Raw genomic sequence first — 27,993 nt, 5'->3', positions numbered from 1 at the left:
TAGGTCTGAGTTCCACCTACTGAGTTCTCAACCTTATTCGTTATTTGTCTGCTGGTTCTGGTCCCCATTCTGTCCCAATGACCCAAACTTCGACGTCACCCCTCCCAGAATAGTGTCACTCAGTCACACAACAGAGATCCCCCATCGGTTGGCGTGATGGAGGGGAGATTGTCATCCCTCAACACAACCAAGATTGTCACGCCTGCTGCAGGACATTCATATTGTTAAACGTTTTGTGACTTCCCGACACCAGGAATTTCACTCTGTTGCCTCTATTCCCATTAACCGCCATCCTCACACACACACACACACACACACACACAGGAGCCATGTTGCTTCAGCCTCTCTCTCTCTCTCTCTCTTCTCTGTCCCCTCTCACGATGCTCCCTCGTTCTCCATTCACTTCAGTTACCGGAAACTAAGCATTCTTCCTATTTTATTTTATGCGGGATACTGTTCTTCTGAGCATTCGTGTCTGAACAGCACAAAGCAAGGGCAGAGACCTTGAGTGACCGTTGACGGGTCAGTTCTTTGCCATAATCTCTTTGCTAGCGGTTGGCGGTGTGGAGAGATTGCGTCTCTGGTGATAGGATTCAAGCCCCACCAGTGCTCTCCAAGAAGTGTCTGTGCTCCGTTTTCCGGTAGCAGTAAAACAGCATCGTCCTCTCTTTGTCCTTGTGGGTGTTGGTTCCTGTCCTTAGGACTCCAGGAAACGTCCCCTAAAGCTTCTCTATGATCTGTTGATCCTTAAATCCCAAGGATTTTCTGAGCGATCGTGGTCGTCAAACCCTGTGATGCTTTGACCTTTTCTGTTTTGCCTGGGCTGCCCCGAGAGGCCCCTGTGGAAGGTCGTTGACCTCAGGCCATTCTCCATTGTCCGTCTGGAGCCCCCGGGGCTCAGGGAGCAGAGGAGGTACTTGCCTGCACACCTCCACCTGCTTCTCCAAGCCCCTCCAAAATCTGGCCTGTTTCGAGTTCCTATCCTATGATTAACCAATTCCTAGAAGAGTAATATGAGAATATCCAACGCGTATCCCTGCACCACCCAACTTGCAGTCGTAGAATAAGCTGGTCGGATGCCGGCACAAGGTGCCACAAGGTCTTGGGTTTCAATGGGTTTCCCCATTACTTACGTTTTTCAAGTAAATACCCCCAAAAAATCATCCTGTAAAGTTAGTCAACATAAGCCTGATTCACAGTTCTAAATTCTGAGTGTTCTATAAAGGAAAATGTACTCGTGATCTGTTGTAATTATGCTGAATCATGCTTCACAGAATCTTATTTCTGAGCTATTGTGGATATAATAGGTTTAAATAGCTATATAATAGCTAATAAGTAATTTCCTTTTTTAAAGTTTTTTTTAATGTTTATTTTTGAGAGAGAGAGAGAGCATGAGCAGGGGAGGGGCAGAGAGAGAGAGAGAGAGAGAGAGAGAGGGAGACACAGAATTGGAAGCAGGGTCCAGGCTCTGAGCTGTCAGCACAGAGCCCGACGCGGGGCTTGAACTCGTCAACTGCGAGATCATGACCCGAGCCGAAGTCGGACACTCAACCAATTGAGCCACCCAGGCGCCCTGAAAATTTATTTATTTTTGAAAGAGATAGAAACACAGAGCACCAGCGGGGGGAGAGGCAGAGAGGAGGAGACACAGAATCCGAAGCAGGCTCCAGGCTCTGAGCTATCAGCACAGGGCCCGACATGGGGCTCGAACTCACAGACCGTGAGATCACGACCTGAGCAGAAGTCAGACGCTTAGCCGACTGAGCCACCCAGGCGCCCCAATAATTTTCTTTTTTATTGTTTTTCCCCACTTCATCATTTTAATGTGTTGTATTCTTGTGTCTAATTTATTACTGTTTAAGCTTCTTTTACAAAGTAATGAATGTTTTGTTTCTAATTGTGGTAAAATGTGACATAACAGTTACCGTTTAACCCTGTTTTAGTGTATGATTCGGTGGTATTAAGTATTTTCATCTGGCCCATCTGTGCCCACCCATCTCCAGCACGTTTTTCATCTTCTACAACTGGAACTTTGCACCCGTGAAACGAAACTCTCCCCCCGCCCCCCAGACCCTGGCAACCACCACTCTTTCTGCCTCCATGATTTTGACAACTCTTGGTACTTCATATAAACGGAAACATACAGCATTTGTTCTTCGTGACGGGCTCACTTCACTCAGCATACCTTGTCCTCAAGGCTCATCTACATTGTGTCATTTGTCAGCATGCCCTTCCTTTTTAAGGCTGACTGGTACTCCGTTGTGTGTACAGATCACATTTGGCGTATCTGTTCATCTCCCAGTGGACACTCGGATTGCTCTCACCTTTGGCTGTTGGAAAGAAGTCTGCTCTGAATATGAGTGTACACATAACCGTGTGAGTCCCTTTCCAGTCTTTGGGGTCATATGCCCGGAAGGGGGATCGCTGGATCCAATGGGAATCCATCCGACTTTGAATTTTTTTGAGGAAACACCATACTGTCTTCCATAGCGGCTACACCATTTGACATTCCCACCGGCCGAGCACAAGGCTTTCAATGTCTCCACGTCCTTGCCAACACTTTTTGTTTTCTCGTATTATTAATAGTAGCCATCTTAATGGGTGTGAGATGATAGCTCACTTGATTTTGATTCGCTTCTCCCTAATGATTTGTGATGTTGAGTGTTGCCATCTGTACGTCTTTCTGGAAGAAATAAATGTCTGCTGAGGCCCTTCACTCATTTTAAAGTCAGGTTGTTTGCTTTGGCTGTTGGGGAGTTTTAGGAGCTCTTCGTATAATCCAGATATTAACCCCTTATTAGAGGTACAATTTGTGAATATTCTCTCCCGTTCTGTGGACCGCCTTTCCACTCTCTTCATGGTGCCGTTTGATGCAGACGTTTTAAATCTTGATGTAGTCTGATTTACCCATTGTTTTCTTTTGTATCCTGTGCTTTTGGTCTCACATCCAAGAAATCATTGCCAAGTCAAGTGACATGAATTTACCCCCTATATTTTCTTGTAAAAGTTGTATAGTTTTAGCTCTTATATTTTGGTATTGATCTGTTCTGAGTTAATTTTTATACATGGTGCAAAGTGGGGTGCCCGGGAGGCTTGGTTGGTTGGGCGACCAACTTCAGCTCAGGTCATGATCTCATGGTCTGTGGGTTTGAGCCCCGCGTCGGGCTCTGTGCTGACAGCTCGGAGCCCGGAGCCTGCTTCGGATTCTGTGTCTCCCTCTCTCTCTGCCCCTCCCCCACTCATGCTCGCTCTCTCTCTCTCTCTCTCAAAAATAGACAAACACTAAAAAATTTTAAATGTATGCTGCATCCAAAAAAAAAAAAAAAATAGGAATAAACTTAAGACCTGTACACTGAAAACTCTAAGCCACTGATGAAAGAAATTGACAAAGACACACACACAAAAATGGAAATTGGCAAAATTAATACTGTAAAAATGTCCATACTGCCCAAAGCAATCTCTGATTCAGTGCAATCCCCATCAAAACCCAAATAATGTTTTTCGCAGAAATAGAAACATCCACCCTAAAATTTCATGTAGACTCTAGAGGGACACTGAATAGCCAAAACAATCCTGAAAAGGAACAAAATTGGAGGACTCACACTATCTGATTTCAAAACTTACTACAAAGTTACGTAATCAAAACAGTATGGTTACTGGCAGGAGGACAGTCATAGAGACCAATGAGTAGAATAGAGACCCCAGAAATAACCCCACATACATGTTCAGATGGTTTTGGACAAGGGTGCCAAGACCATTCAATGGGGAAAGGACAGCCTTTTGAACAAATTTGCCTGGAAAAACTAGATATCTACACACAAAAAAATGAATTTGGACACTTACCTATAGAACAAAAACTGGGGTGCCTAGGTGGCTCGGTTGGTTGAACGTCCAACTCTTGATTTCAGGTCATGATCCCAGAGTTGTGGGATCAAGCCCCATGTTGGGCTCCGTGCTGAGCAAGGAGCAGGCTTGAGATATTCTCTCTCTCTGTCTGTCTCTCTCCATCCCTCCCTCTGCCCCTCTCCCCTATTTGAGCACTCTCTCTCTCTAAAAAAAAAAAAAAGACCAAAAAAAGACCAAAAACCGAAATGTAAGACCTAAAACAATAAAACTCTTTTTTTCTTTTTAATGCTTATTTATTTTTGACAGAGCATGAGCAGGGGAGGGGCAGAGAGAGAGGGAGGCACAGAATCTGAAGCAGGCTCCGGGCTCCGGGCTGTCAGCACAGAGCCCAACGCGGGGCTCGAACTCACAGACCGCGAGATCATGACCTGAGCCGAAGTCAGATGCTCAACCGACTGAGCCACCCAGATGCCCCAATAAAACTCTTAAGAGAAAACATAGGGCAAAATCTTTGTGATATTGGATTGGGCAATCATTTCTTGGCTATGACTCCAAAGGCGCAGGTCACAAAGGAAGAAACAAATTTTTGATATCCATCAAGAAAATTTTTTAATTTTGTACATCAAAAGACATTATCCACAGAATAAAAAGGCAACCAAGTGGGAGAAAATATTTGTAAATCACATACCTGACGAGTGGTTAATATCCACAATATCGAGAGAACTCTTAAAACTCAAAAATAACAAAAAGCAAGCGACCCAACTCAAAAATGGACAAAGGGCTTGAACACACTTCTCCAGAGAAGATCTAGGAGTGCCCAACGGACACCTGAAAAGGTGCTCGCGTCACTCATCCTTAGGGAGATGCAAATCACAACTGCAACGAGACCCCGCCCCACACCCGTCGGGATGGTTCCCACCCAGAGACCAGGAAACGACTGTTGGCGAGGATGTGGAGAAGCCAGAACCCTGCACGTTAGTGGGGATGACGAATGGTGCGGCCGCTGTGGGAAACAGCATGGTTTCTACAAAAAACTTAAAACAGAATTACCATCACTCGGCCATAAAAAAAAGAATGTAATCTTGCCATTTGCAACATGATAGACCTAGAGGGTATGGTGCTAAATGAATTAAGCCAGACAGGAAAAGACAAACTTACCCTAAGAGTTCACTCATACGTGGCATCTAAAAGACAAAAGAAGGGTGGCGCAGTCGGTGGAGCGGCCGACTTCGGCTCAGGTCACGATCTCGCGGTCCGTGAGTTCGAGCCCCGCGTCGGGCTCTGTGCTGACGGCTCGGAGCCTGGAGCCTGCTTGGGATTCTGGGTCTCCCTCTCTCTCTGCCCCTCCCCTGCTGGTGCTCTTTCTCTCTCTCAAAGTAGACATTAAAAAAAAAAAAAAAAGCATGGGACTCTTGATCTCAGCTCAGGTCTTGATCTCAGGGTCATGAGTTCAAGTCCCGCCTTGGGCTCCACGCTGGGCCCAGTTCCTCCTGGAACTGCTCCAGCACCGCCTGGGGCTCCAAGCCTGAGAAATACTTCTCCTCATGATGCCCCAAGGCCACCTGAGAGGAGGGGAGAGAGGTGGCTCGGCCCGGGGCCCCTCCAAGCCGGTTCTCCCCGGGACCCAGGCATCTGCCTCCAACCGTGACGGGCTGGCGTCCGCCGCGGAACTCTATGAAGGTGCTCTGCATACGGGCCCGGTGGGCGTGGAGCAAGGAGACCACTGTGTCCTTCTCTGTCGCGTCCTTGGAGACGGGCGGGGGCCATTAGGGACCCAGCAATACCCCTCCGGCTGCGAGCACGGGAGCCGCTCAGGAACCCAGGCTGGCGAGCCACGCGTTCGCTTCCCCGTCTTCTACGGCCCAGGAGCCCCTGGGGTCTGGCCACAGCGGGTTACCTGGCCCAGGTGGGCAGAAGCATGCTGACCGGTGCACGTGAAGACACACACGGTGACAAAGCGGCAGAGCTGAGCCCAGGAGTCTAAGGAGACAGGGAGCCTGGGTGACACGAAAGACAAGTGAGGCCTCGAGCGCGGGACACGAGAGACCTCGGTGAAAGGTACCTGGAGACACAGAGAAGAGCCGTCTGTGCTCACGGCCCCTGGAGTCCACGGCTCCCGCATGGCGTGTACTCAGATGTGTATGCCCCCGAGAGGAACGTGTCTGGTTCCAGAAGCAGCCCCGAGTGCGTGAGGGCAGGGAAGGCTGTACGGGAGGGCGCGGCAGAAGGGGCGGGAGCGTCGGGAGGGACCGCTGGGATTTCTGGAAGCTCCGGAGGGGCTCCCTGGGATCCTCAGGGAAGCCGGGGTGGGGAGGGATGGGCTAGGACGTCGTGAGAGGGCACGGCTTCCCGACACGCGGGTGGGCAGGGAGGGTCCGGGGCTCCCTGTAGCCCGGTCTCCGTGATCGCTCCGCACCAGGCCCGCACCTCTGGGTCCCCCTCACCGGCTGACGAGTCCCCACGGCCCGAGGGCGTCCGGCCACAGAGAGAAGAGCCCGCCGGCAGCCAGGCCGTCAGGAGGGCCGAGGGAGCAGAGCGGTGGGTCAGGCAAGCTGTGGCCCCACTCCCGGTGCTCACCGCCCGAGGACCCCCCCCCCCACCGGACACACCAGGGTGAGCCGCATCAGAGGGCACGGAGGTCAGGGTCAGATTCCGGGTCGGTGGGCCCGCTCAGGCCCCTCCAAGGAGAAGACCGACTGAGGTGCGAGGCCGACCAGGGAGAGGCCTTCGTGGAGGACAGGGTCAGCCAGCGACCCTTGGGACTCGCCTCTTGGCCCGTGGCTCTCCATACCAGACCAGAAACGCCCCGTGTGGAGACAAGACTCTCCCGGGCCAGGCTGTTGATGTCCGTGGTGTGGCGCAAGGGGACCAGGAGCTGAGGGGGCAAGAGAGAAGCGGGGCCGTTAGCAGGGACCCCAGGACCCACCGCGGGGAGAGGAAATTCAAGGGCCGGGGATAGAGAAGAAGGGACAGGACGGGCCTCCCTGAAAATCACAGACTCCCCTGGGATTGGGTCCAGTCAGGCTGAGATCGGGGAAAAGCGAGGTGCGGGGCCGTCTTCCCGAGGCCTCCCGAGGTCAGGGGTTTTAGAAGTTCACCCGTGGGCACGGTCTCATGTCATTTTTAAGAATGCCGGGAACCCTTGTCTCACGCCACGCAAGTTCACGTTTCCCACGCACAGAACTATACCTCTCGGCCTCTGTCTCTGCTCCCGCCAGAAGCCAATCTCCCCTTCTCTACGGCCTTCCCCGGGACGTCACTCCTGCAGTCTGTCCCTCTCCCTCTCTCTTCTTCACCCTCCCCTGCCCTTCTCCTCCCCCCTCCTCCCCTTCCCTCTCTCTGTCTCCCTTTCCTTCCCCCTCCTTTTCTCCCCCACTTCCCCCCTCCCTCCCCCTCCTTCCCTTCCCTCCCCTTCCTTCTTCTCTCCTCCCCCTCCCTCCTTTCCCCCCTCCCCTTCTTTCCCCTCCCCCATCTCCCTCTCTTTCCCCAATCCCTCCCCTCCCTTCCCCCCTCTTCCCTCCCTTCTCCCTCTCCGTCTCTCCCTCCCTCCTTCCCTTTCCCCATCCTCTACCTCCTCGCCCTTCTGCCTCCCTCTCTCACACACACTTAATCCTGGACACCCTGAGAGAAAGCCCTGACCTCACCCCCCCCCCCTTTCCAGCAGCTTCCTCGATTCTCACTTCCCTCCCACAGTGAGTCGTCTTACAAGAGTCGGCCTGTATCGCCTGCCCTTCCCCTGGGACGTGGCGCATCGGCCGTGCCACCGTGCTGACCTTCGTGCTGACCGCCCGAAGGGGGCTCCTCCGTCATTTCGTTGGCTTCGCAGCAGCATCTAACACAGGTGATCACGCCTCCCTCTTGAAACGCTCTCTCCTCTTGGCTGCCGTGACATCGTGCCTTCGGTCTCCCTCCCACGCCAGTGGGCGTCCCTTCTTTGCTCCTTTTCTTACCTCACTCCTTCCTCTCGATTTATAAGGGCCGAAGCGTGATTCTTCCGTGCACCGAGCAGCACGGCTTCCTGTCATCTGTTGTCACCTCCCTTTTCTCCCACCTGACACTGCGGTCACCCACACCCTACTCCTCGGTCGCCCCTAATGTCAGCCGTGGGTGACGTGTCCCACCGCCCCCCGCAGGCATCTCTCACTGGAACGCCCCAGCGCTCATCATCCCCTGGCAACCTCCTCACCCCAAATTTCCCCTACGCCTTTGTAAAACGCTTTCCCCAGCCCCGGGTGTGGTGGTTCTGTAACACGCTGTGCGCGTGTGCGTGCACATAAGCTAAGATCGCTACTGGCCTCACCTACCACGAGCTCAGACTCCACAGAGATGCTTCCTGAGTGCCGTACTCAGGAGAGATGCCGAAATAGCTCGCAGGTAGGGTGCGGGCCGGGCAGGGTCCTCACTGTGGCCACAGAGGTCACCTCGGCCATCAAGGGTCCCCGCGGCAGGCGTGACTGTAGCTGGGACAGCTGGAAATGGGAGCCGCGGACCCAGGTCTTGGCCAGCAGCCAGGCCACGCGGGGACCGGAGGGCAGGAACAGTGGGGGCGGGGACATCCGTGGCGCGGTGGCTGAAGCCAGAGCAGGGGAGAGAGTGGGGCCTCGGGGCCTGTGCGTCGGAGCCCCTAAAGGAGATCCGTGTCTGTGAAAGACTCGCTGGGCGACGGTGGGCAAGAGTCTCGGTCGGGCTGGAGCGTCAGCATGATCAGAGGGGCCGCCACACCCTGTTGTCTTAAGACGACGTTCGGCTTGACCCCACCCAGCAGGGGGAAGTCGGCTTCAGACAGAGATCCAACCTGCGGGGTGGGGAGCAGGGATAGATCAAGGGCTTGGGGTCGGTTCCGGACCGCCTGTATTTCATTGGCAACGGGCTTCCTTCCTCTCCCCTCCGACACCCCTCCCTTTCCCCACAGCCAAAGCCCCCCCCAACGCAAGGCTTCCACGCCCAGTGTCCCCCATCAGAGTTGGAGCCCCCTGAAGTGAACGTCCCGGTTTTCCGCCACACCGTCTGCCCCCACAACCAAAGTCCTATCACCCCCCCCCTCCAGGTTTTAGCCAAACTTAGCACAAAATAGTTCCTTTATGGGGCGCCCGGGGGGCTCAGTCGGTTAAGCGCCTGACTTCAAGTCAGGTCATGACCTCAAGGTTTTTGGGTTCGAGCCCCGCGTCGGGCTCTGTGCTGACAGCTCGGAGCCTGGCGCCTGCTTCGGATTCTGTGTCTCCCTCCCTTTCTCTGCTTATCCCCCGCCCACACTCTGTCTCTGTCTCAAAAATAAACATTAAAAAAATTCTTCAAAAATAGTTCCTTTTCCCTCCCCTCCAAAAAGCCCCAGAGCTCCAGCTCTCTCCAGGGCTTTGTTCCGTCTCCCTTTCCCTCCCTTTCCTTTCGGCCCCCCCCCCCCCCCAACTAATGTCAGGAGTGACAGAAACGCTCACACGATTCTTGACAAACAGAAGGCTCCCCGGCGGGAGGTGCCACCGAGCCAGGCGTGCTTCTGGCACAGTGTGGCCCCGTCGGCCCCGCCCCCGGCGCTCAGCGTCGGTCACCTGATGAGCCAGTTCGGCGGAGACGATCTGGAAGCTTTCGTGCAAAACCCACTCGTTTTCTGAGGCTACCTCGTCCGCTGCAGCCACCCCCCCGACACTCAAGAGTCGGGGGCCGCGAGCCATCCCGACACTCGCCACCGCACAGCACGTCCCCGGGGGCCTCTCTTCTACAGCTCACACGGTCGCCAGTGACCCTCTTTTCTTCTCCCCCCCCCCCCCAACCGGAAGCACTCTCCTCTCCTCCGCATCGACTCCAACCCCTGACAAACCCCACCTCCGCTGCGCAACCTACCGTTCCCCGCCAGAGCCTCAACCTCCATTTCGGGAAGAACCTTCTTGCTCTCTGGCAACGTGTTCCCTCCGCCAACTCGGCTTCCAGATCCCCACGGGTCACATCCCAGTTGCCCCCCCGCCCCCGCCCCGAGCACAATTTACACGCCATGTATGATCACTCGGAACTGGCCTGCGGTATCACTCTTCCTGCCTCTGGACTGTGGGTTCTCATCCATCCTCCGACGGGGGCCGGGACGGAATGAGGAAACGCCGCTGAAGCCGCCGGTCAGAGGCTCCTGTGCCCCCCACTGCCTGTTGCTCGTGCGGGTAGGATGGTCTGCAGGCCCCGCGCTTGGCTCTTGGAGCAGTGCTCAGCTGCCGGCCGGTGCTGTCGAAAGAACTCCCAGGACAGCAGCCAGGTGTCCTCAGCGCAATATCCCGACGCCGTTTTCAGCTAGACGTGCCATCGTTTGGCCTGGAAGAGAAACCCGTGGTCCCTTGGCTTCTGCCCCTCATGTGGGGCCACGGGGCCCTGATGCCCTCCGCCGTACCCTTTCAGGACGGAGGAGTTGGCAACGGCCCCATCTTCCCCCAGGCTCAAATATATTAAGATTCTTTCAGGCCTTCTGGGAACTCTTTACTAGATCCGAAAGGCTCCAGTAAGATTCCTCCAATCCCAAGGCCTCCAGACCAATAGCAAACACGGGTTTCTCCCTTAAGATATGCCTCCAGGGGCGCCTGGGTGGCTCAGTCGGTTGAGCATCCGACTTCGGTTCAGGTCACGATCTCACGGTGTGTGGGTTCGAGCCCCGCGTCAGGCTCTGTGCTGACAGCTCGGAGCCTGGAGCTGCTTCGGATTCTGTGTCTCCCTCTCTCTCTCTCTGCCCCTCCCCTGCTCGTGTGCGCTCTCTCTCTCTCTCTCTCTCTCAAAAATAAACATTAAAAAAATTTTTTTTTTTTTTTTATAAAATTTTTTTTTTTCAACGTTTATTTATTTTTGGGACAGAGAGAGACAGAGCATGAACGGGGGAGGGGCAGAGAGAGAGGGAGACACAGAATCGGAAACAGGCTCCAGGCTCTGAGCCATCAGCCCAGAGCCCGACGCGGGGCTCAAACTCCCGGACCGCGAGATCGTGACCTGGCTGAAGTCGGACGCTTAACCGACTGCGCCACCCAGGCGCCCCAAAAAAATTTTTTTTAAATATGCCTCCAAATTCAGAAGACAAATTGCTCCCTGTTCTTCCCCAAAATGGAGAAGGACAACTTAAAATGGCAACGCCCTGGGCCCCTGGGCAGTCAGAAACTTACGCGAACTTTTATTTCGCTCTCCTCCACGCCAGTGATGGCACCGAGAGATTCTCACTCTGCTGGTCTCCCTCGCATCAGCCCAGCACCCAACAGAAGACAGAGGACACATTTAAATTCGGGTAAGTGGAGGACAGCTTATTAACAAAGGGACAGCTGGCGGAGGAAGGGTAGGGTGTGACACGACCGGAGGAACAGTACAGGATCCTGAGCCCATCGGCCCTGTAAGCTGTCACCACCCATAAGCCCGAGGAAAAGGGGACTAAAGCCCAGAAAGAGGAAGCTTTCCAGGGAAGGCTTCCTTGAAAGGACCGGTGTCCTTTTTTCAGGTCACACAGCCTAAAAGGAACTTTTAGGGGAGGGACCCAGGGGAATAAACATACCGACCTCACTCTCATCCATCCCCGTGACCTCCCGCTGGGGCGCTGCCTCGGACAAACCCCCTAGAGACCAGGGGGCCTGAGAGCCCGTTGACATAACCCACAAGACCATCCTCCCAGGGAAGACACAACACAAAATGAGGGGCGCCCGGGGGCTCAGTCGGTTGAGTGTAAGACTCTTGATTTCGGCTCAGATCATGATCCCAGGGTCGGGAGATTGAGCCCCAAGTGGGGCCCTGCGCTGACAGCATGGAGCCTGCTTGGGATTCTCTCTCTCCCTCTCTCTCTCTCTGCCCCTTCCCTTTTTTTTCTTTTTGTGCGTGCTCCCACTCTCAAAAACAGAAACAAAAAACAAATCGAACAAACAAAACCACTACAAAGTGGGTCTAGAGGCACAAGAGGAATTTATCCAGAACATTCCCTTTATAGCAGACATCTTTACAAGAGCTTCTCTCACACCCGACTCTCACCCTGGCCTTAGTGAGAACACCACCCTGCCTCTCTCTCATGTTGGTGAGAAGAAAGGAAATAGTTCCCTCCAAAACGCCAAACTCCACGGAATACTAGTGACTTGTTCTATCAGTCTTCTTTTTATATTGACCAGAATGGGGTGGTTGATAATAGAGCCATTTGAATTTTTTTTTTTTTTAATTTTTTTTTTTCAACGTTTATTTATTTTTGGGACAGAGAGAGACAGAGCATGAACGGGGGAGGGGCAGAGAGAGAGGGAGACACAGAATTGGAAACAGGCTCCAGGCTCTGAGCCATCAGCCCAGCGCCTGACGCGGGGCTCGAACTCACGGACCGCGAGATCGTGACCTGGCTGAAGTCGGACGCTTAACCGACTGCGCCACCCAGGCGCCCCTGAAATTTTTTTTAAATTTCATTTGAGAGAGAAAGAGAGAGAGCACAAGTGGGGGGGGGCGGGGGGGGGAGAGAGGGAGAGGCAGAGGGAGAGAGAGAGAGAGAGAGAGAGAGAGAGATTGATTGATTCTTAAGCAGGCTCAACGCTCAGTGTGGAGCCCAACGTGGGGCTCGATCTCACAACCCTGGGATCATGAGCTGAGCTGAAATCAAGAGTCAGACACTCAACTGACTGAGCCAGCCACCCACCCCATAATGGAACCATTTTTGAACTGACGTCTTTAGTAAGCTCTACGTGCGGTGGAAAAATCGAGGTGGAGTGGGGGGCTAGCGAGGGTCCGGCAACAAAGCGCTTGGTTAAGCGCTCACTGGTCGTCTTTCGGGGCTCGTGCCACATGACCACGAAGGCCGCGGCTCTGGGAGACGTCACAGCCGCCTTTGAGAAGAGCAGTCTAGTCCAAGCTCCCCTCCCCCAATGGAAAAGCACCGTACTTACGTGACTCCACGATGGTGCGCTTCTCGACGACAGTCAGTGACCTGGGACCACTGGCGCCAAAGCGAGAAACTGCCTGTGAGTCCGAACGAACGGTGGCATCCAAATCACCTCAGCACCTGGTTTCTGACGGCAAGGTTCGTACCCGACTGTGAAAGCAGAGAGCCTGGCAACCAAAGAGGGTATCTGGCTGGAAGAAGAGATCTTAGGGCGCTGTCTCCCCAGACATTACCGCTCCACCAACCCCGTCTCCGTTTGTGTCCCTAGTGATGACCAAAGGCATCAGGGTATTTCCCTGCCACGTCATTTCCACGCCACGCGATTTCCACCACTGGACGGGAATCCAGCATATGAGCCTATGACGGTGACGTTTCAGGACTGGACCCCCGTGCTGTTTTGCACTTCCCATCGATGGCCCAAGGTCAAGGCGATAAATAGAGCCAAGAGGTCAGCAGAGACGCGTGGAGGTGCCGGGCTCGATGCTAAGACACTTAAACTCCACCTGGCCAGTAAGTCTCTGATGATGGCCCGTGTGCCAAATAGCACGCTAAATTTCTGTGTGGATTTCTCTGTGAATTTCTTTCTCAGGGAGAGGCATCGTGGGGAAGATCGTTAAACACAAATACAGTTAAAGATATACGGAGAGATAGAGATCTACTCTACAGATACAGATCTATAGATACGTATATCTGTCTATCTGTGGAAAGAATACAGAATTTTTTCTCTACGGTTCAGGAGCACGGGTATGCCTGCCAAGAGACCACCATGGTACGACGCCTTCAGCACATATCCCCTTTGGGGGAAAACCTACAGCTACCCGTTACCTCCAGTTAGAAAATATGAATCAAAAGCTTAACATTAAACTTGTCAGGGGGACTTTGGGAATCTCCATCCTCACCGCTGCAACATCTTTAGGCAATGGGAAAGTCCTCCACGTTAAACAGGGTTAAATCAGGTCCAGACGAGGCCATCTGCCTTGAGTGACATCTAAAGATTTGAGACCATCTCAAGGGAAGAACCTCAGGGTGCGAGATGAGGGGGGAAGCCGGAGTGGTGGTTAAGGGCACAAGCTTTTGAGCCAGACACGCTCGAGTCCAATCCCGGCCCCGCCTCTAACTTGTGACCGTGCGACCCATGACACGTTACCGAGCTTCTCAGAGTCTCTGCGTCCTCAGCTACGAAATAAAAACAATCACGCCGACATCATAAAGCTGCTTGGACACTGAAAGGGTTACTGTGGAAACTGCTCTTAACACAATATGTAACGTTTAAGATGCATTCAACAAAGGGGCACCTGGGGGGCTCAGCTGGCTAAGCGTCCAACTCTTGGTTTCAGCCCTGGTCGTGATCTCACCGTTGTGAGATCGAGCCCCACGTCGGGCTCTGCACTGAGTACGGAGTCTGGTTGGGATTCTCTCTCCCCGTCTCTCTGCCCCTCCCCTGTGCGTGCTCGCTCACTCACTCTCTCTCAAAATAAATATTTTTTTTAAAAAAGAAGCATTCGGCAAATGGTAAAGGTCATTATTACACACCAGGAAACCCCGAGATTTAAAGAGGAAGCAGGGCTTGCGACTGAAGCCAAAGGAGACCAATACCGGGCACATGTGGACCCGTCTGAAGTCATCAGTTGCAATGGCTGTCGTGTCGTGGCTTTGTGAAGGGGCAGGTCCGAAATGAAACTATATTGAAGGCAGGGATGTTCTGCGCTATGTGGGTGAGTTTTAGGGTCCTATGGTCAGGGCTTTCAGACCTTTATCAATTAGTACAGTTTCTCAAATTTCTCAAAATTTACAAAATTCATAAAGACGTACAGTTAAACCAAAATACGCTGGGACCTATCACAGAGCTGGAGAGATCATAGGAAAGACTTCAGATTCTGTTTCCACAGCCTTCCATCTAGAATTGACTTGTCTGACAGTGCGGAGCCTGCTCAGGATTCTCTCTCTCCCTCTCTGTCTGCCCTTCCTCGCCCACCCCCAAAAATAAATAAATAAATAAAAATAAAAAGGGCAGCACACCGCATAATTCCAACTATATGGCACTCTGGAAGAAGCAAAACCGCAGAGATAGAAGATGGGTGGTTGCCAAAGAGGCTGTGGGGGAGGCAGGCAGGATGAACAGGGAGAGTTTAGGTCAGCGAGACCGATCTGTAGGATACCGTCGACGAATGCACGTCATCACACCCTTGTCAAAACCTGGTAACTGTAACACCAAGAGTCACCTTTAACGTAAGCTATGGACTTTCGCCAATTCTTGTATCAGTTACTATAGTTGCTGTAGTGTAGTTACTGTATCAGGATCAGTTCAATGATTGTAACAAATGTACAATATCACTGCAAGGTACGTTACGTATTATTATTAATAATGTGTAACATTAATAGGAAAACACACAAGATGGGGGAGCAGAGATGTGTTGGGAACTCTCTGTACTGTCTACTCAATTATTTTCTGTAAATCTAAGACTGCTCTAAAAACTAAAGCCGATTGGGGCGCCTGGGTGGCGCAGTCGGTTAAGCGTCCGACTTCAGCTCAGGTCACGATCTCACGGTCCGTGGGTTCGAGCCCTGCATCGGGCTCTGGGCTGGTGGCCCGGAGCCTGGAGCCTGCTTCCAATTCTGTGTCTCCCTCTCTCTCTGCCCCTCCCCCATTCATGCTCTGTCTCTCTCTGTCTCAAAAATAAATAAATGTTTAAAAAAAAAATTAAAAAAAAAAACAAAAACTAAAGCCGATTATTTTTTTTAAAACCTAATGGGAGGGGCACCTGAGTGGCTCGGTCAGTTGACGGCTCAGGTCATGATCTCACGGTTCACAAGTTTGAGCCCCGCGTCGGGCTCTGTGCTGACCGCTCGGAGCCTGGAACCTGCTTCGGATTCTGTGTCTCCCTCGCTCTCCACCCCTCCCCTGCTCACGCTCTGTCTCTCTTTGTCTCTCAGACATTAAAAAACAAAAACAAAAACAAAACCTTAATGGGAAGAAAGATGTATATGAGTCCAAGACGTGTGGGCCATAAATAAAGAAATAAAGGCCAGATTCCCTCGAGTTTCAAGCCCTCGTGCCACCCTGCCTTCAGTCCTCCCCGAGACCTGTTACGTCACTGTTACTGACTCCTGCTCCCGCCTCACAGAGGGATTCCCAGCACCTGTTTGCCTTCCCCCGGGAGAATCAATGATGCGTCTGGACGGTATGCACCAGGGGTTTACAGCCCATCTCCCCCACCCCACGCCCAACCTTAATGCAGAGGGCTAGAGGTCGGAAAGAATCAAAGAGAATTTCTAGCACTGGGGCACACCCCTTCAGCCAACCTGAAGGAGAGAGACTTTCTGCCCCAAGGGTTTCGTTTGGTTGGTTGGTTGGTTGGTTTTTTGCTCCAAGGTTTGACCACATCGCCACCCCTGGTTCTTTCTAGCTTGAACACTTCTCATACCAGAGAAAATTTCTTTCTGACATTTGAGACACTTGCAGATCTGGTGGTCAAAGTGGTCTCCCCACGCAATACTCTTGAATAATTCCCACCTACTAAAGTCTGGATTTGTTTCCATTTGACAACGATATTGGCAAAGGGGTCCTTTTCCTAAATTGTATTAGATACTAAGTAACTTCGCTCTGAAGGTCCATGTGGTTTAACTGTGGGCAATCCTCTTTTAATCTTCAGGTCTCGAAGTACAAGTTACATATATAAAAGTGCATTGTTACCAGGGTACAACCTGATGGCTTTCTCGGGCTGGACGCACTCATATATAATCAGCACCCAGATAAAAGGGAAAAACAATCACCATGGAAAATGACCAGTCCCCCAGAAGTCTCTCATGACCCCTCCCGGTCAGTACCCTCCTCCAAAGGTAACCACTGTTCCGACCTATGGCACCATGGATTCGTTTTGCCTGTTTCCGTACTTTGTATAAAGTTGCAGCATCCGTACTCTTTCCCGTCTGATTTCTTTTGTTCGACAACGTGTTTGTGAAATTCGTTCCCGTGGTTGCTCATTAGTTGTTCTTTCATTCTCGTGACTGCGTGGCATTCTTTTGTGCAAATTTGCCATCACTAATCCCATTCTTTAAAAAAAAATTTTTTAATGTTTATTAAAACAGAGAGAGGGGCACCTGGGTGGCGCAGTCGGTTAAGCGTCCGACTTCAGCCAGGTCACGATCTCGCGGTCCGTGAGTTCGAGCCCCACGTCGGGCTCTGGGCTGATGGCTCAGAGCCTGGAGCCTGCTTCCGATTCTGTGTCTCCCTCTCTCTCTGCCCCTCCCCCGTTCATGCTCTGTCTCTCTCGGTCCCAAAAATAAATAAACGTTGAAAAAAAAAAAAAAAAAAACAGAGAGAGAGACAGAGCGTGAGTGGGGGAGGGGAAGAGAGAGGGAGACACAGAATCCGAAGCAGCTCCAGGCTCCGAGCTGTCGGCACAGAGCCGGACGCGGGGCTGGAACTCGTGAACCGGGAGATCATGACCTGAGCCGAAGTCGGACGCTTAACCGACTGAGCCACCCAGGCGCCCCACCAGCACGCAGTGAGGAAGTAAAACGTGTGCGTGTGCGGGGACAAAATCAACACCGGACGGAAGACTCTCGGCGTAACAGACCTCGAGTGTTCGGGAAGATTGAGGATTCACACTGCAGACGCTACAAAGTGCAGCAAGGGGCGTTAACAATAAACACCAGGCTGAGGACCGTCCCCGGGAAACTCTCCGAGGCCCAAGCCTGGGAGGTACCGTTTACCCCGGAATGCGTGTGCGTGGCACAGGGCTGGGCCGAAGATCCGTACACGTACAGGCATACAGGTACAGGTGTACGTCCCCCAAGGGCACTGCCCACCTGTCAAGGTTTTCTTCTCCGGAGAAACTGAAACCAAGAGGAAATGAACCTGGAGCAGTAAACGCAGAGACAATCTGGGGCGGGGCGTAAGGCTTACGAGGGGGTGTGATGTGAATGACCCCGGAGAACATATCTCCAAATGTGGACATTCAGTGGGGCGCCCGGGTGGCTCAATCGGTTGAGCGTCCGACTCTGGATTTCGGCTCAGGTCATGATCCCAGGGTCATGGGATCGAGCCCTGCTTAACAGCCTCTCTCTCTCTCTTCTCTGTCCCTCCCCTGCTCATGCGCACACTCTCCCTCTCTCTGAAATAAAAAAACAACACCAAGAAACCAAATCCTGACATTTAGAGACTCCCCCATAGGGGCGCCTGGGTGGCGCAGTCGGTTAAGCGCCCGACTTCAGCCAGGTCACGATCTCGCAGTCCGTGAGTTCGAGCCCCGCGTCGGGCTCTGGGCTGATGGCTCGGAGCCTGGAGCCTGTTTCCGATTCTGTGTCTCCCTCTCTCTCTGCCCCTCCCCCATTCATGCTCTGTCTCTCTCTGTCCCAAAAATAAATAAACGTTAGTGACTCCCCCATAAACAGAGCCAGACCACTCGGAGAGAAAGCCACGGGCCCTTCCTGCGCACATAAAGCTTCCGTGCTGCCTTTTTATTTTTGATGCAGCCAGATGGTTCCTTCATCTCACAAGCAGTTTTTCTAACTTTTCCGCAAATATTGTTTTAGTGCCATTTGTTATCTTTTCCTTGGGTGCAGAACGCAGACGACCCCCACATCCGTGTGTGTCCGGCGTGGATCTTTCCCCGAGCTCCGGACACCCACCCGCGTCTCCGCCCAGGACCCCGTAACTAGCCAAACTGATTTTCGAAAGCTTAGTGGTATCTCCCCCTCAACCCCCTGGTCCCCCTCTCGGCAGTCACTGCCCTCATCCCTACTGACGTTTGGGACTCTGCCATTTCCCCAGACATTCATTCTAGGAGTTTCCGGTTGACTGGCACGTCTCCAACTCTCCTTCTTCTCCCGCCACCCATCACCAAGCCACTTGATTCAGCCCCCACCGTGTTTCTCACACCCGTTCCCCCTCACCTCTCCCTCAGTAGCATCTCCCATTTGGAGGGCTGAGGTACCGTCATAATTGGCCTTTCCCGTTCCACTACCTTTCCCCAATCGCCAAACTTCTGCCAAGTTAAACTTCCGAACCGATCTGATGACGCTTCCATTCCTCAGAAATCAACACTGGCTCCCTGCCATAGCGACCTTCCAAATAATGCCCAGATTAAGCTTCCCATACCTCAGGGGTTCTTAACTACAAAAAGTAATACATAGAGTTCCTGGGAAGGTGGTGGCAATAGGTTTTGGATCTTTCTGAATAGTCACATAAAAACAGAACAGAGAAAATTCTCACACAAAAAGCAGACAGCCACCTAAAACCAGACCAAACAACAAATCAAAACTATAATAAGATTATCATCTCACACCTGTTAGGCAGCTATTGTCAAAAAGACAAGAAAATAATAAGTGTTGGTGAGAAAGGGGCACCTGGGTGGTTCAGTCCGTTAAGCACCCGACTTTGACTCGGGTCATGATCTCACAGTTCGTGAGCTTGAGCCCCGCGTCAGGCTCTGCGCTGACGGCATGGAGTCTGCTTGGGATTCTCTCTCCTCCTCCTCCTCCTCCTCCCCCGCTTGTGCTCTCTCTCAAATAACTAAACTTAAAAAAAAAAAAAAAATACAAGAATTCAGAAAATAAACGCACAACGCTGGTGTTGTCATCCTGCCCCGGATTATAGTCACTAGGTGAGAATCCCCAGCCCTGAGCTCCTCTTGGGGCTGCAGGGAGGAGGTGTTCCAAAGTTCCCTGAGGCCCCAGCAGCTCGCCCCTTTCTCCGAATTTCTGCGCCCAAGGCAGGTCCTCTGTCCAGTACTGCCTGGCGGCCAGCAGGTGGCGCCCAAAGCCCCGTATGGGCCGCGGGGCGCAGGGGGCCGCGCAGGTACCCGCCGGAGGCAGAGAGCAAGTACCCAGAAAGGGGTGCTTTCCGCGGCCGTGCCTTCCGTCGCCCTCTCCTGCATCGCTAGGTCAGGAGGAGTCGGGTGCGGGAGGAGGGCTGTCGGGTGGGGTCGGGAGGAGTCGGGTGCGGGGGGGGAGGGCTGACCGGTACAGCTTCCTCCGCTCCTCCAGCTCGTGTTCCCGGCGCTGCCTGAACAGGCCCTGAGGGTCGTCCAGCACCGTGCGGCCTACGCGTGGGGAGGAGGGGTGGGCAGTGAGGCTCCTCCGGAAAGCCTCTCCCCTGCCCGCCAAGGACGCCTCCCCTGCCGGCCCTGCCCGCTGGCCCTGACCCTTCAGCATCTTGCCCTCCCCCAGCCTCCGGCCGGCAGGTGTATCTCCAGCAACCCGCCTCTTCCAGAACCGCCCCGAACCCCGATTTCCAGGTTCCAGCCCGCGCGCCCTGCCCTCTTTCCTCCGCTCCCCCGACCAGGACTCCTCACACCCCCAGCCCCGCGCTCACCGGTGCCCTCGGGCAGTCCCAGGATGCCAGCGCCCTCCACCCAGCGGTAGCACGGGAACCTGAACTCGTCCCCACTGGCCCCGGGGCCCTGCACGTCCGCCTGAAACTCCACTTCCTGCGGGCGACAGGGGCTCAGCCACCGCGGGGCTCCCCAGAAGCAGCCCGGGACTGAGCCCTACCCGCGCCGGACGCCCTTCCGAGGGCCTCTGGGAAAGGCGCGCGAAAGGAGCCGCACAGCCGAAGGGGCGCGCACGGAGCAGGTGGCCCCACGACCCCACGCGGGTCAGGGTGAGGCGGAGGAGGCGAGACGGGGAGGTGCACCCCTTCCTCACTTCTTCCTCCCTGGAGTCACCGCGCCACGCGCTGCGCCCCGAGGGAGGGCCCCCGGGCGCGGGACCGCGGAGCAGAACGGCAGGGGCGCCCTCGCCAGCGCCCCCAGGATGCAGCGGGCAGTCCCCGGCCCTGGCAGGCCTTCCGAAGCACGACGTGCCGACTAGAGAGACCCCTCCAGGGGGCGGCGCTGGTTCGGGCCGCGAGGGAGAGGGAGAGGGAGAGGCGGGGAGGCGTGCCGCGCAGGGGTACCGGGAGACGGGGCCGAAGCGAGCCGAGCCGCGTCGTGGAGCTGGGGCTCAGGGCAGGGCTGTGGGGAGAGGGGCACGACCACACCGTGCAGCCTCGAGGGTAAGCCACGGGCGTTGGGCTGGTCCCGAGGACACACGGAAGCCACTCCCGTGTTCTGCGCGGGGGCACCTTTGAAGTGGGAACGTTTGGAGAACCGCTCTGGTGGTGGAAGGGCGGCCGGGGCGGGGCGGTGGAGGGCGCGCAGGCGACTCGGGTTCAAGGCGGCCCCGGTGGGCGGGGGCGGGGCTCGGGGCCCGAGAGGTCCGGGAAACAGAACTGAGCGCGCGCACTCCCGGTTAGAGGCGGCGGAAGGGAAGCGGGAGGAGGGGGGGCGCCGCGGGGAGGGCTGGGAAGAGGGGCAGGCGGTGAGGCCCGGCGGGTCGGAGCCGGGCGAGTGGCAGGTGGATGCGGCGAGAGCAGGGAAAAGGCTGGGAAACGCGGGCTTCGCATCTCGGGCTTCCTCCCCGGCGCCCGCATCCCCCGGGGAGGGCCCGCAGGTCCCCCACCTAGCGACGCTGCAGAAGGCTTGAAACGGCAGCTTTTAAGAACGGGGGACACGGGAGGACGGACGGCCTATTCGAGGAAAGGCCGAGCTCTGCGCCACGATGGGCGGGCGCGCACTGGTCACCTCCAAGGAGGCCGCGGGGGAGCGCGCTGTGCGCCCCGTCGGGGCCCTTGTGTCACCTGTCCCCGCCGTCTCCTGTTCCCGCGGCGCCGGTCTTGAGCGCCGCCTCCCTGTGCTGGCCCACCAGCCACAGCTGCACTTGGTTGTTGGAACCCGCGCACAGCGAGGAGCCGGTGGACACGCGGCGGCGGCGGGCACCCATCCTGCCGGAAGACAAGTCGCGGTCTCAGGGGGAAGAGCGGACTCTCTGAAGAGCAGAGCCCGGACCCCTCCCCCTCGGAAGCCCAGCGGGCCCCCGGGTGTGGGGGCCCCCGGGTCTCCACCAGCCCAGAGCCCAAGAAGGCGGGCCTGGCGGGGGTGGGGGTGGGGGGCCAGGGAGGCACACAGCGACCCCGGCTGGGGGAGGAGGAGGGAAGGGGGCCTCCCAGTGTGGGGCTGGGAAGGCCTCCCCATCTAATTTCTTTTAATCTTTTTGACGCTTATTTATTTTTGAGAGAGAGACAGCGCGAGCTGGAGACGTGCAGAGCGAGGGGGAGACGCAGAATCGGAAGCGGGCTCCAGGCTCCGAGCCGTCAGCCCAGAGCCGGTCACGGGGCTTGAACCCACAAACCAGGTGATATTGACCTGAGCCGAAGATGGACGCCCAACTGACTGAGCCCCCCAGGTACCCCCCCCCACCTAATTTTTTAGATGTTCTTTTATTTTTGACAGAGAGAATGTGCCACAAGCAGGGGAGGGGCAGAGAGGTGGGGGGGGGGGGATGGACAGAGGATCCAAAGTGGGTTCTGTGCTGACAACAGAGCCGGATACGGGGCTCAAAGTCACCAACTTTGAGGCCGGTGACCTGAGCCGGAAGTGGGACGCTCAACCGACTGAGCCACCCAGGGGCCCCAAGGCCTCCCCATCCGCACACACACACTGGCCTCACGAGGTGGCTCTTCTCCGGGAGGGTCATGCTTAAGGTTGCAGGGGAGGAGGGCGGGGGGCGGGGGGCTGGTCCACAGGAGCTCCTCAGTGAGGTACAGCGTGGCCTCGGAACTAACTTGGTCAACTTCCAACACTTACAGGCCTTCCCTGCGCCAAGTTCGGGGGCTCATCGCTACCCGCCTGTTGCCTGCGGGATAAAAATCCAAGCTTCTTGGCCTTCGACGCTCTTTCCGCTTGGCCCGCCCCTCTCCCACCTTATTCCACGACACCCCATCCTCACCTCCCGTCTCCCCACGTGGGCCGGACCCCTGTGTTTCCCAGAACCCACTCTGCAGTTTGCTTGTAGTCCCTGTTTCTGGGACGTTCTGTTCAGCCTTCTAATCCCTGGTCGGATTCCGGTTTTTCGGAGTCCTCCCCGGTGATCCCGCCGCCCCCCGCCAGACCTCATCGGCTTTGCTCTCTACCGCTTTCGCCCTGTGCATACTTCATTACCGCACACTTAATGCCACAGTAATTGGTGCCAACGGCCGGATCCCCAACCGCGGTGAGCCAGCTTCCCTCGGCAGGGACCACATTCCCAGCAGGACGTCCTCATTTTGGTTTCTTCTGGATACAGCACGGTATCAGGCTTGCGGGTGCTGAGAGGTGTTTGCTAAAACACACTGGGCACAAAGGCCCATTAAAAATAAGTCCTTCCCTCGGGAGAGACACAGGCAAACGAGTAACTCCCAGGCAACGTAAATAATAAAGGAATAGCCAGATGGACTCCAGTAGCCGTGACGCCGAGTCCCATAAGCCTGACAAAACAAGTGACGTCAACAGAAACAGGGACAGCATCGTTTCTGGTTTACTTTTCTCGTGGGCGGTAACTTTCCATGATGCAAAGTGGGAACGGCAGAAAGAAAGTGGCATTCGCTAGGGTCTCCCGCTCAGCCCCGCGCCACCCGGTGTCTCCACCTCCTGTGGTCGCTGTACGTCTTCCCTACGCACGTTCACGAGCGGAGACACGCCTATCGCCCTCGTCCTCTTCCCGCACGTGGTAGCATATTCTCCACGCTGTTCCGCAGCTTGGTTTTTCCACCTTGCAGATTAAACCAGGAGATCATCGTGTACCAGCACTTAAAGAGCTTCCTTGTGCTTAAGGGTGTCACTGTTTGGGGGCGCCCGGGGGGCTCAGTAGGTGGAGCGTCCGACTTCGGCTCAGGTCATGATCTCAGGTTCGTGACTTTGAGCCCCACATCCGGCTCTGTGCTGACAGTGTGGAGCCTGCTTGAGATTCTGTGTCTCCTGTCTCCCTGCCCCTCTCCTGCGCGCGTGCGCGCGCTCTCTCTCTCTCTCTCTCAAAAATAAATATTTTAATTGAAATAAATCTCTCTTAAAAAGGGTGCCACTGTTTTGATGTAGCAAAACACAGTCTACCAGCTTTGTCTAAGTGGACATTTAGGACGCTGGCAATCTTGTGTAAATATAAAAAAGAAGTGTTTTGCTACAAGAAATCGCCGGGCACATACTTAGGTATACACGTAGCACGATATCCTAAAAATGGAATTTCTGGGCCACAAGCCTGTGTGCATTTGGCACGTGTAAAGCTGCCCCCCACAGATGTTGTGGCAATTTACGCTTCCATCAGTGAGGCCAGTGGTGTGTGAGGGTGCCCCCTTTCCCTCAGTCTCGCCAACACCGTGCTGATGAACGCCCTCGCCGCAGCCAGTGTGACAGGTGAGAAACGGTACACTCGTGTCATTTTAATTTCCGTTTCTCTTACGCTGAGTAAAGTTGGGCATCTTTCCGTATCGTAGAAGCCACTGGTATTTCCTTTTCTGTGGACCGGCCGCTCCGTTTCTCTCTGGGATTTTGGTCTTTTTCTTACTGATTTGTAAGAACTATGGACACGTGAAGGAAAGGATTTTTCCAGCTCTGTCACAACGAAAAGAGTCCCGACAGCAACAATGGTCTTTTCTACCTACACCAGCTCCTTGGAAACCGGACTGTGGTCTACAATATTATTCTCCACTAAAACGCGGGCTCCTTGGAGGGCAGCTGACTCCATACCTTCGAGCAGGCAAACCTCAGGATATGCCTGGAACGTACTATTGTCACTAAAAAAAAAAAAGTAAGGGCGTTCTCAAGAAAGTCAGAGGCAGTACTGAAAGGGCGTGTTTCCAATTAGAGGGGCTCCCACTGGCTGTGTCGTGACATTTCAGGGAGCAAAACCTAGATAATGGGAATGACTGAAATAAGTGAATTATTTCACTTACATATAGAATGTTTTCTCTTGCCAGTAACCAAAAAAAAAAAAAAAAAAAAAAAAAATCTATTCAAAATGGCTCAGACAGTAGGGAAAAACTATTATCTCAGAAGATAAGACGCCCATGAGGTAGGTTGAGTCTAGGGTTGTCCAGGTCAGCGTCACCGAGGAGCTGGGGTTTTGTTTTCCTATCCGTCCATCCTTCGTGAATTAGCTCCTCCAGTGACTTACCTCCTTGGCAAGATGGCGCTCCTACTCCAATGATCCCATGCAGACCCAACACCATCCAGTGGCGGAAAGAAAGACCATCTCTTCTTGGGCCTTTTTAAGAGCAGGGGAGGCCGGAGTGCCCTCTGCCAGCAGCACGTTCAAGGTAACTCCGAGGTCTGTGGGGCCGGCCAGCCTGAGTCGGCTCACCTTCGAGGTCTACGCCTCCCCTGAAAAGGGCTCACCTCACCAAACCTCCGTGGAAGTCAATGGGCTTTCGCTCTACTCCGTCCCCGGGGGTCAATCTAAATGTGTGGAGGAGCTGAGGGCCCGCCTTGAAGGAAGCGTCTCACACCTCCAACGTTACCGTGAGCCACAGACCAGCTGGGATCCGGAAATACCCTCACACACGAAACCCGAGATGCAGAGTTTGCTCGATGGGGGCCAGACAGCCGAGGAGATCCCCAAGGTGCGCCTTCCGGATCTTTTCCGAGACTTGGTGTTATTGGCTTTGCTGGCATTGTTGGATTTCTTTCGGCTAAAGGTTCAAAACTAAAGAAGCTGGGGTGTCCTCTGGGTTCGCGAGATGAACTGCCTCTCTTGATTCCCCACAACAGCCACTGTATCTGTCCAGATCGGTGGAGAGAAATTACACGACGGGGCTTTACGAGGATACACGGTCATAGAAGATTTCTGGAAGGAGAACTTCCAAAAGCCAGGAAATGTGAAGAATTCACCTGGAAATAACTAGAGTGTTCCACGTTCTGCCCATTTTAATCAGTTCTAGGTAAACGGGGGGGAAGTCCCTGCAGGAAACCAGTATTTCTATAGGAAAACGGCAGAGAACGTAGAGGCTGGGTTTAGGCAAACAGGCTTGAGCGATGGAATGCACACAGGCCCATCAGACGACCCGCCCCGGGGTATCCACAGGCCCTAAGTGACCAGTGGGCTACTTACAACCAGGCCCAGCTACCAAAAAAGAATCCCCCGCATCACCGTACCTCAACTTCCCCCTTTATCAACGTTTATTTATTTTTGGGACAGAGAGAGACAGAGCATGAACGGGGGAGGGGCAGAGAGAGAGGGAGACGCAGAATCAGAAACAGGCTCCAGGCTCTGAGCCATCAGCCCAGAGCCCGACGCGGGGCTCGAACTCACGGACCGCGAGATCGTGACCTGGCTGAAGTCGGACGCTTAACCGACTGCGCCACCCAGGCGCCCCATCAACTTCCCCCTTTAAAAACAGCCCCCAACCACTGCCTCCTTGCAGACAGCCTCCCCTCCGCTGTCTTGTCCACCGCTCCCTTGCAAACGATCAGCTCACCCCACATCTGGGGGCCCCCATCTGATCAAGAGTCACCCCAGTGGGGCGCCTGGGTGGCTCAGTCGGTTGGGCGTCTGGCTTCAGCTCAGGTCACGATCTCACAGCCCGTGAGTTCGAGCCCCATGTCAGGCTCTGTGCTGCCAGCTCGGAGCCTGGAGCCTGCTTTGGATTCTGTGTCTCCCTCTCTCTCTGCCCCTCCCCTGCTCGCACTCTGTCCCAAAGAGACACCCCAGTTAGACACGGCAGAGAAGCCAGTCCTGAATGTCATAGATCGGCTTTCTTCTTCAGGAGGAAATACACTAGCCTTCTCTGTTATCCTGGGTGATGCCAATTACGAGTGAACTGTTAGTAATCTTTTCACCTAGAGACAGTGTCCAGCCTCGGAACTCCCCATTCTCCTGCTGTTACTCATGTACATAATTAAAATTCCAAGTTAAAAAAAATTAAAAAAAATAAAAATAAAAACATAAATAAAATTCCAAGTTAAAAAAAAAAAGGGGGCGGGGGGGGGAGTTTTCCCAGAAACCATCCAGCAGGCCTCTTCCTATCTATTTTGGCCAAAACCGGACACCAAACCCAAATCCTTCAAGCAGGCAGTGGGGACGGAAGCGTGTGATCCCCTAGCCTAGTCAGGATTTACCCGAGCCACCTGAGGAAGCGTGGACTGAAAAATGCAACGTGGGTCCCACCACCAAGTGAACGGGGGTAATGGATGGGGGGGGTAGGCACCCAAGGGTGTCTGCTACAATTCATTTGGGAAAAACCTAAATTCACAGTAACAGCAAAAAGAGAAGAGTCACTGTAAACCGTTACAAAAAAGTACAACACAATACAGAAGAGAGGGATTATATTCGAATTTTTGAAGTTGTTATAGGTGGGTTTTTTTAATGTTTATTTACTTTTGAGAGAGAGAGGGAGAGAGAGAGACAGAGTGTGAGCAGGGTAGGAGCAGAGACAGAGGCAGACACAGAATCCGAAACAGGCTCCAGGCTCTGAGCTGTCAGCACAGAGCCCGACGCGGGGCTCGAACCCACGAGCGGTGAGATCATGACCTGAGCCAAAGTCAGATGCTTAACCGAATGAGCCACCCAGGTGCCCCTATAGGTTTTAATAAGAAAGGGGATGTTGCTGCATATGAACGTGTGTGCTTCTAAGTACGTTTCTGTTTATACCAAACAGGGAAATGTTCATTCCCATCGGTAAATAGTAAAGGATATAAACAGGGAACTGTATGTGAGTCAAACAGTCCTGGAAAAAACGGGAACCGTTCCGAGAACAGGAGGAAGGACTGATCAGCAGGTGTGGTGACCCAGGTAGAGAGGAGGTCCGGCCAGTGTGCCAGCACGTGGCACTCACAGTCCACCGGAGGTCGGGGGGTGGGGGGTGGTCGGTCCTGAGATGCTCAATTTAGGACCCAAGTCCTAAAGAGGAACATTAACGTGCAAACACAGCCCTACCCCCTCCCGGGAGACGAACCTACTACCCGCCCCCTCAAGCACAGTAAGACACTCATAACGCATGCATACTTTTTAAGTAACACTAACAAAGCAAGTCAGTATATCGTAATGACAGTACAGACGTTCCATAACTCTGGCCAAGCGAAACTAAAGGAACGTGCCATCCGGGCAGGAAAGACAGATCGCAGAAGCTACAACTTATGAGGAAGATAAGCTTCAGAGCCCCAGCCAAGCATACGCCAACCTGCCGAGACCCTCGGCGCCCACGAGGATCTGAGACCGTATTCTCTGGGGGTGCTGGGGCGGGGGTGTCTGACAAGGTTTCAGTAACACCGAGAAAACATCAGAACAAGTATTTTAGCAACTTGAAGAACGGATCTTATTTCTAGAGAAAAACAAGAACAAGTAGGAACCGATGAAGCCACGAATTGGATCCATGACGTTGGTGTTTTAAAACAGACTGAGGGCGCCTGGGTGGCTCAGTCGGTTAAGCATCCGACTTCGGCTCAGGTCATGATCTCGCGGGTTCAAGCCCCGCGTCGGGCTCTGTGCGGACACCT

General features: G+C 54.1%; 1 protein-coding gene, 1 long non-coding RNA gene and 1 pseudogene across 5 annotated transcripts; 2 read left to right on the top strand and 1 right to left on the bottom strand.

The window, feature by feature from the left end:
- Positions 1 to 5,241: 5,241 nt before the first annotated feature.
- Positions 5,242 to 21,472, bottom strand: LOC123604211 (polyunsaturated fatty acid lipoxygenase ALOX15-like). Its single transcript, XM_045490022.1, is given in 14 exon segments — positions 5,242 to 5,408; positions 5,540 to 5,976; positions 6,544 to 6,721; positions 8,151 to 8,179; positions 8,234 to 8,398; positions 8,477 to 8,527; positions 8,530 to 8,673; positions 11,354 to 11,413; positions 12,711 to 12,760; positions 19,671 to 19,752; positions 20,025 to 20,139; positions 20,357 to 20,517; positions 20,607 to 21,151; positions 21,330 to 21,472. Coding segments are annotated over 14 exon segments (2,280 nt in total). The 3' UTR covers positions 5,242 to 5,288.
- On the top strand, positions 9,266 to 14,062 carry LOC123604286. Of its 4 annotated transcripts, none has more exons than XR_006715285.1 (4): positions 9,266 to 9,580; positions 11,006 to 11,092; positions 12,353 to 13,216; positions 13,443 to 14,062. It is a non-coding gene; the product is annotated as an uncharacterized LOC123604286 (long non-coding RNA). The 4 variants fall into 4 exon arrangements; XR_006715283.1 differs by lacking the exon at positions 9,266 to 9,580 and having other exon boundaries at positions 10,856 to 11,092; positions 12,353 to 12,844; positions 12,975 to 13,216; XR_006715284.1 differs by lacking the exon at positions 9,266 to 9,580 and having other exon boundaries at positions 10,856 to 11,092; positions 12,500 to 13,216.
- Positions 21,473 to 23,668: 2,196 nt separating the features above from the next.
- Positions 23,669 to 25,658, top strand: LOC123604281 (annotated as a pseudogene).
- Positions 25,659 to 27,993: the final 2,335 nt, after the last annotated feature.

The sequence above is a fragment of the Leopardus geoffroyi genome, chromosome E1 (genome assembly GCF_018350155.1).
Source record: "Leopardus geoffroyi isolate Oge1 chromosome E1, O.geoffroyi_Oge1_pat1.0, whole genome shotgun sequence".
In the NCBI taxonomy this organism is placed as follows: Eukaryota; Metazoa; Chordata; class Mammalia; order Carnivora; family Felidae; genus Leopardus; species Leopardus geoffroyi.
Note: the sequence above shows the minus strand (reverse complement) of the source record. Positions and strands in the feature narration are given on the sequence as shown.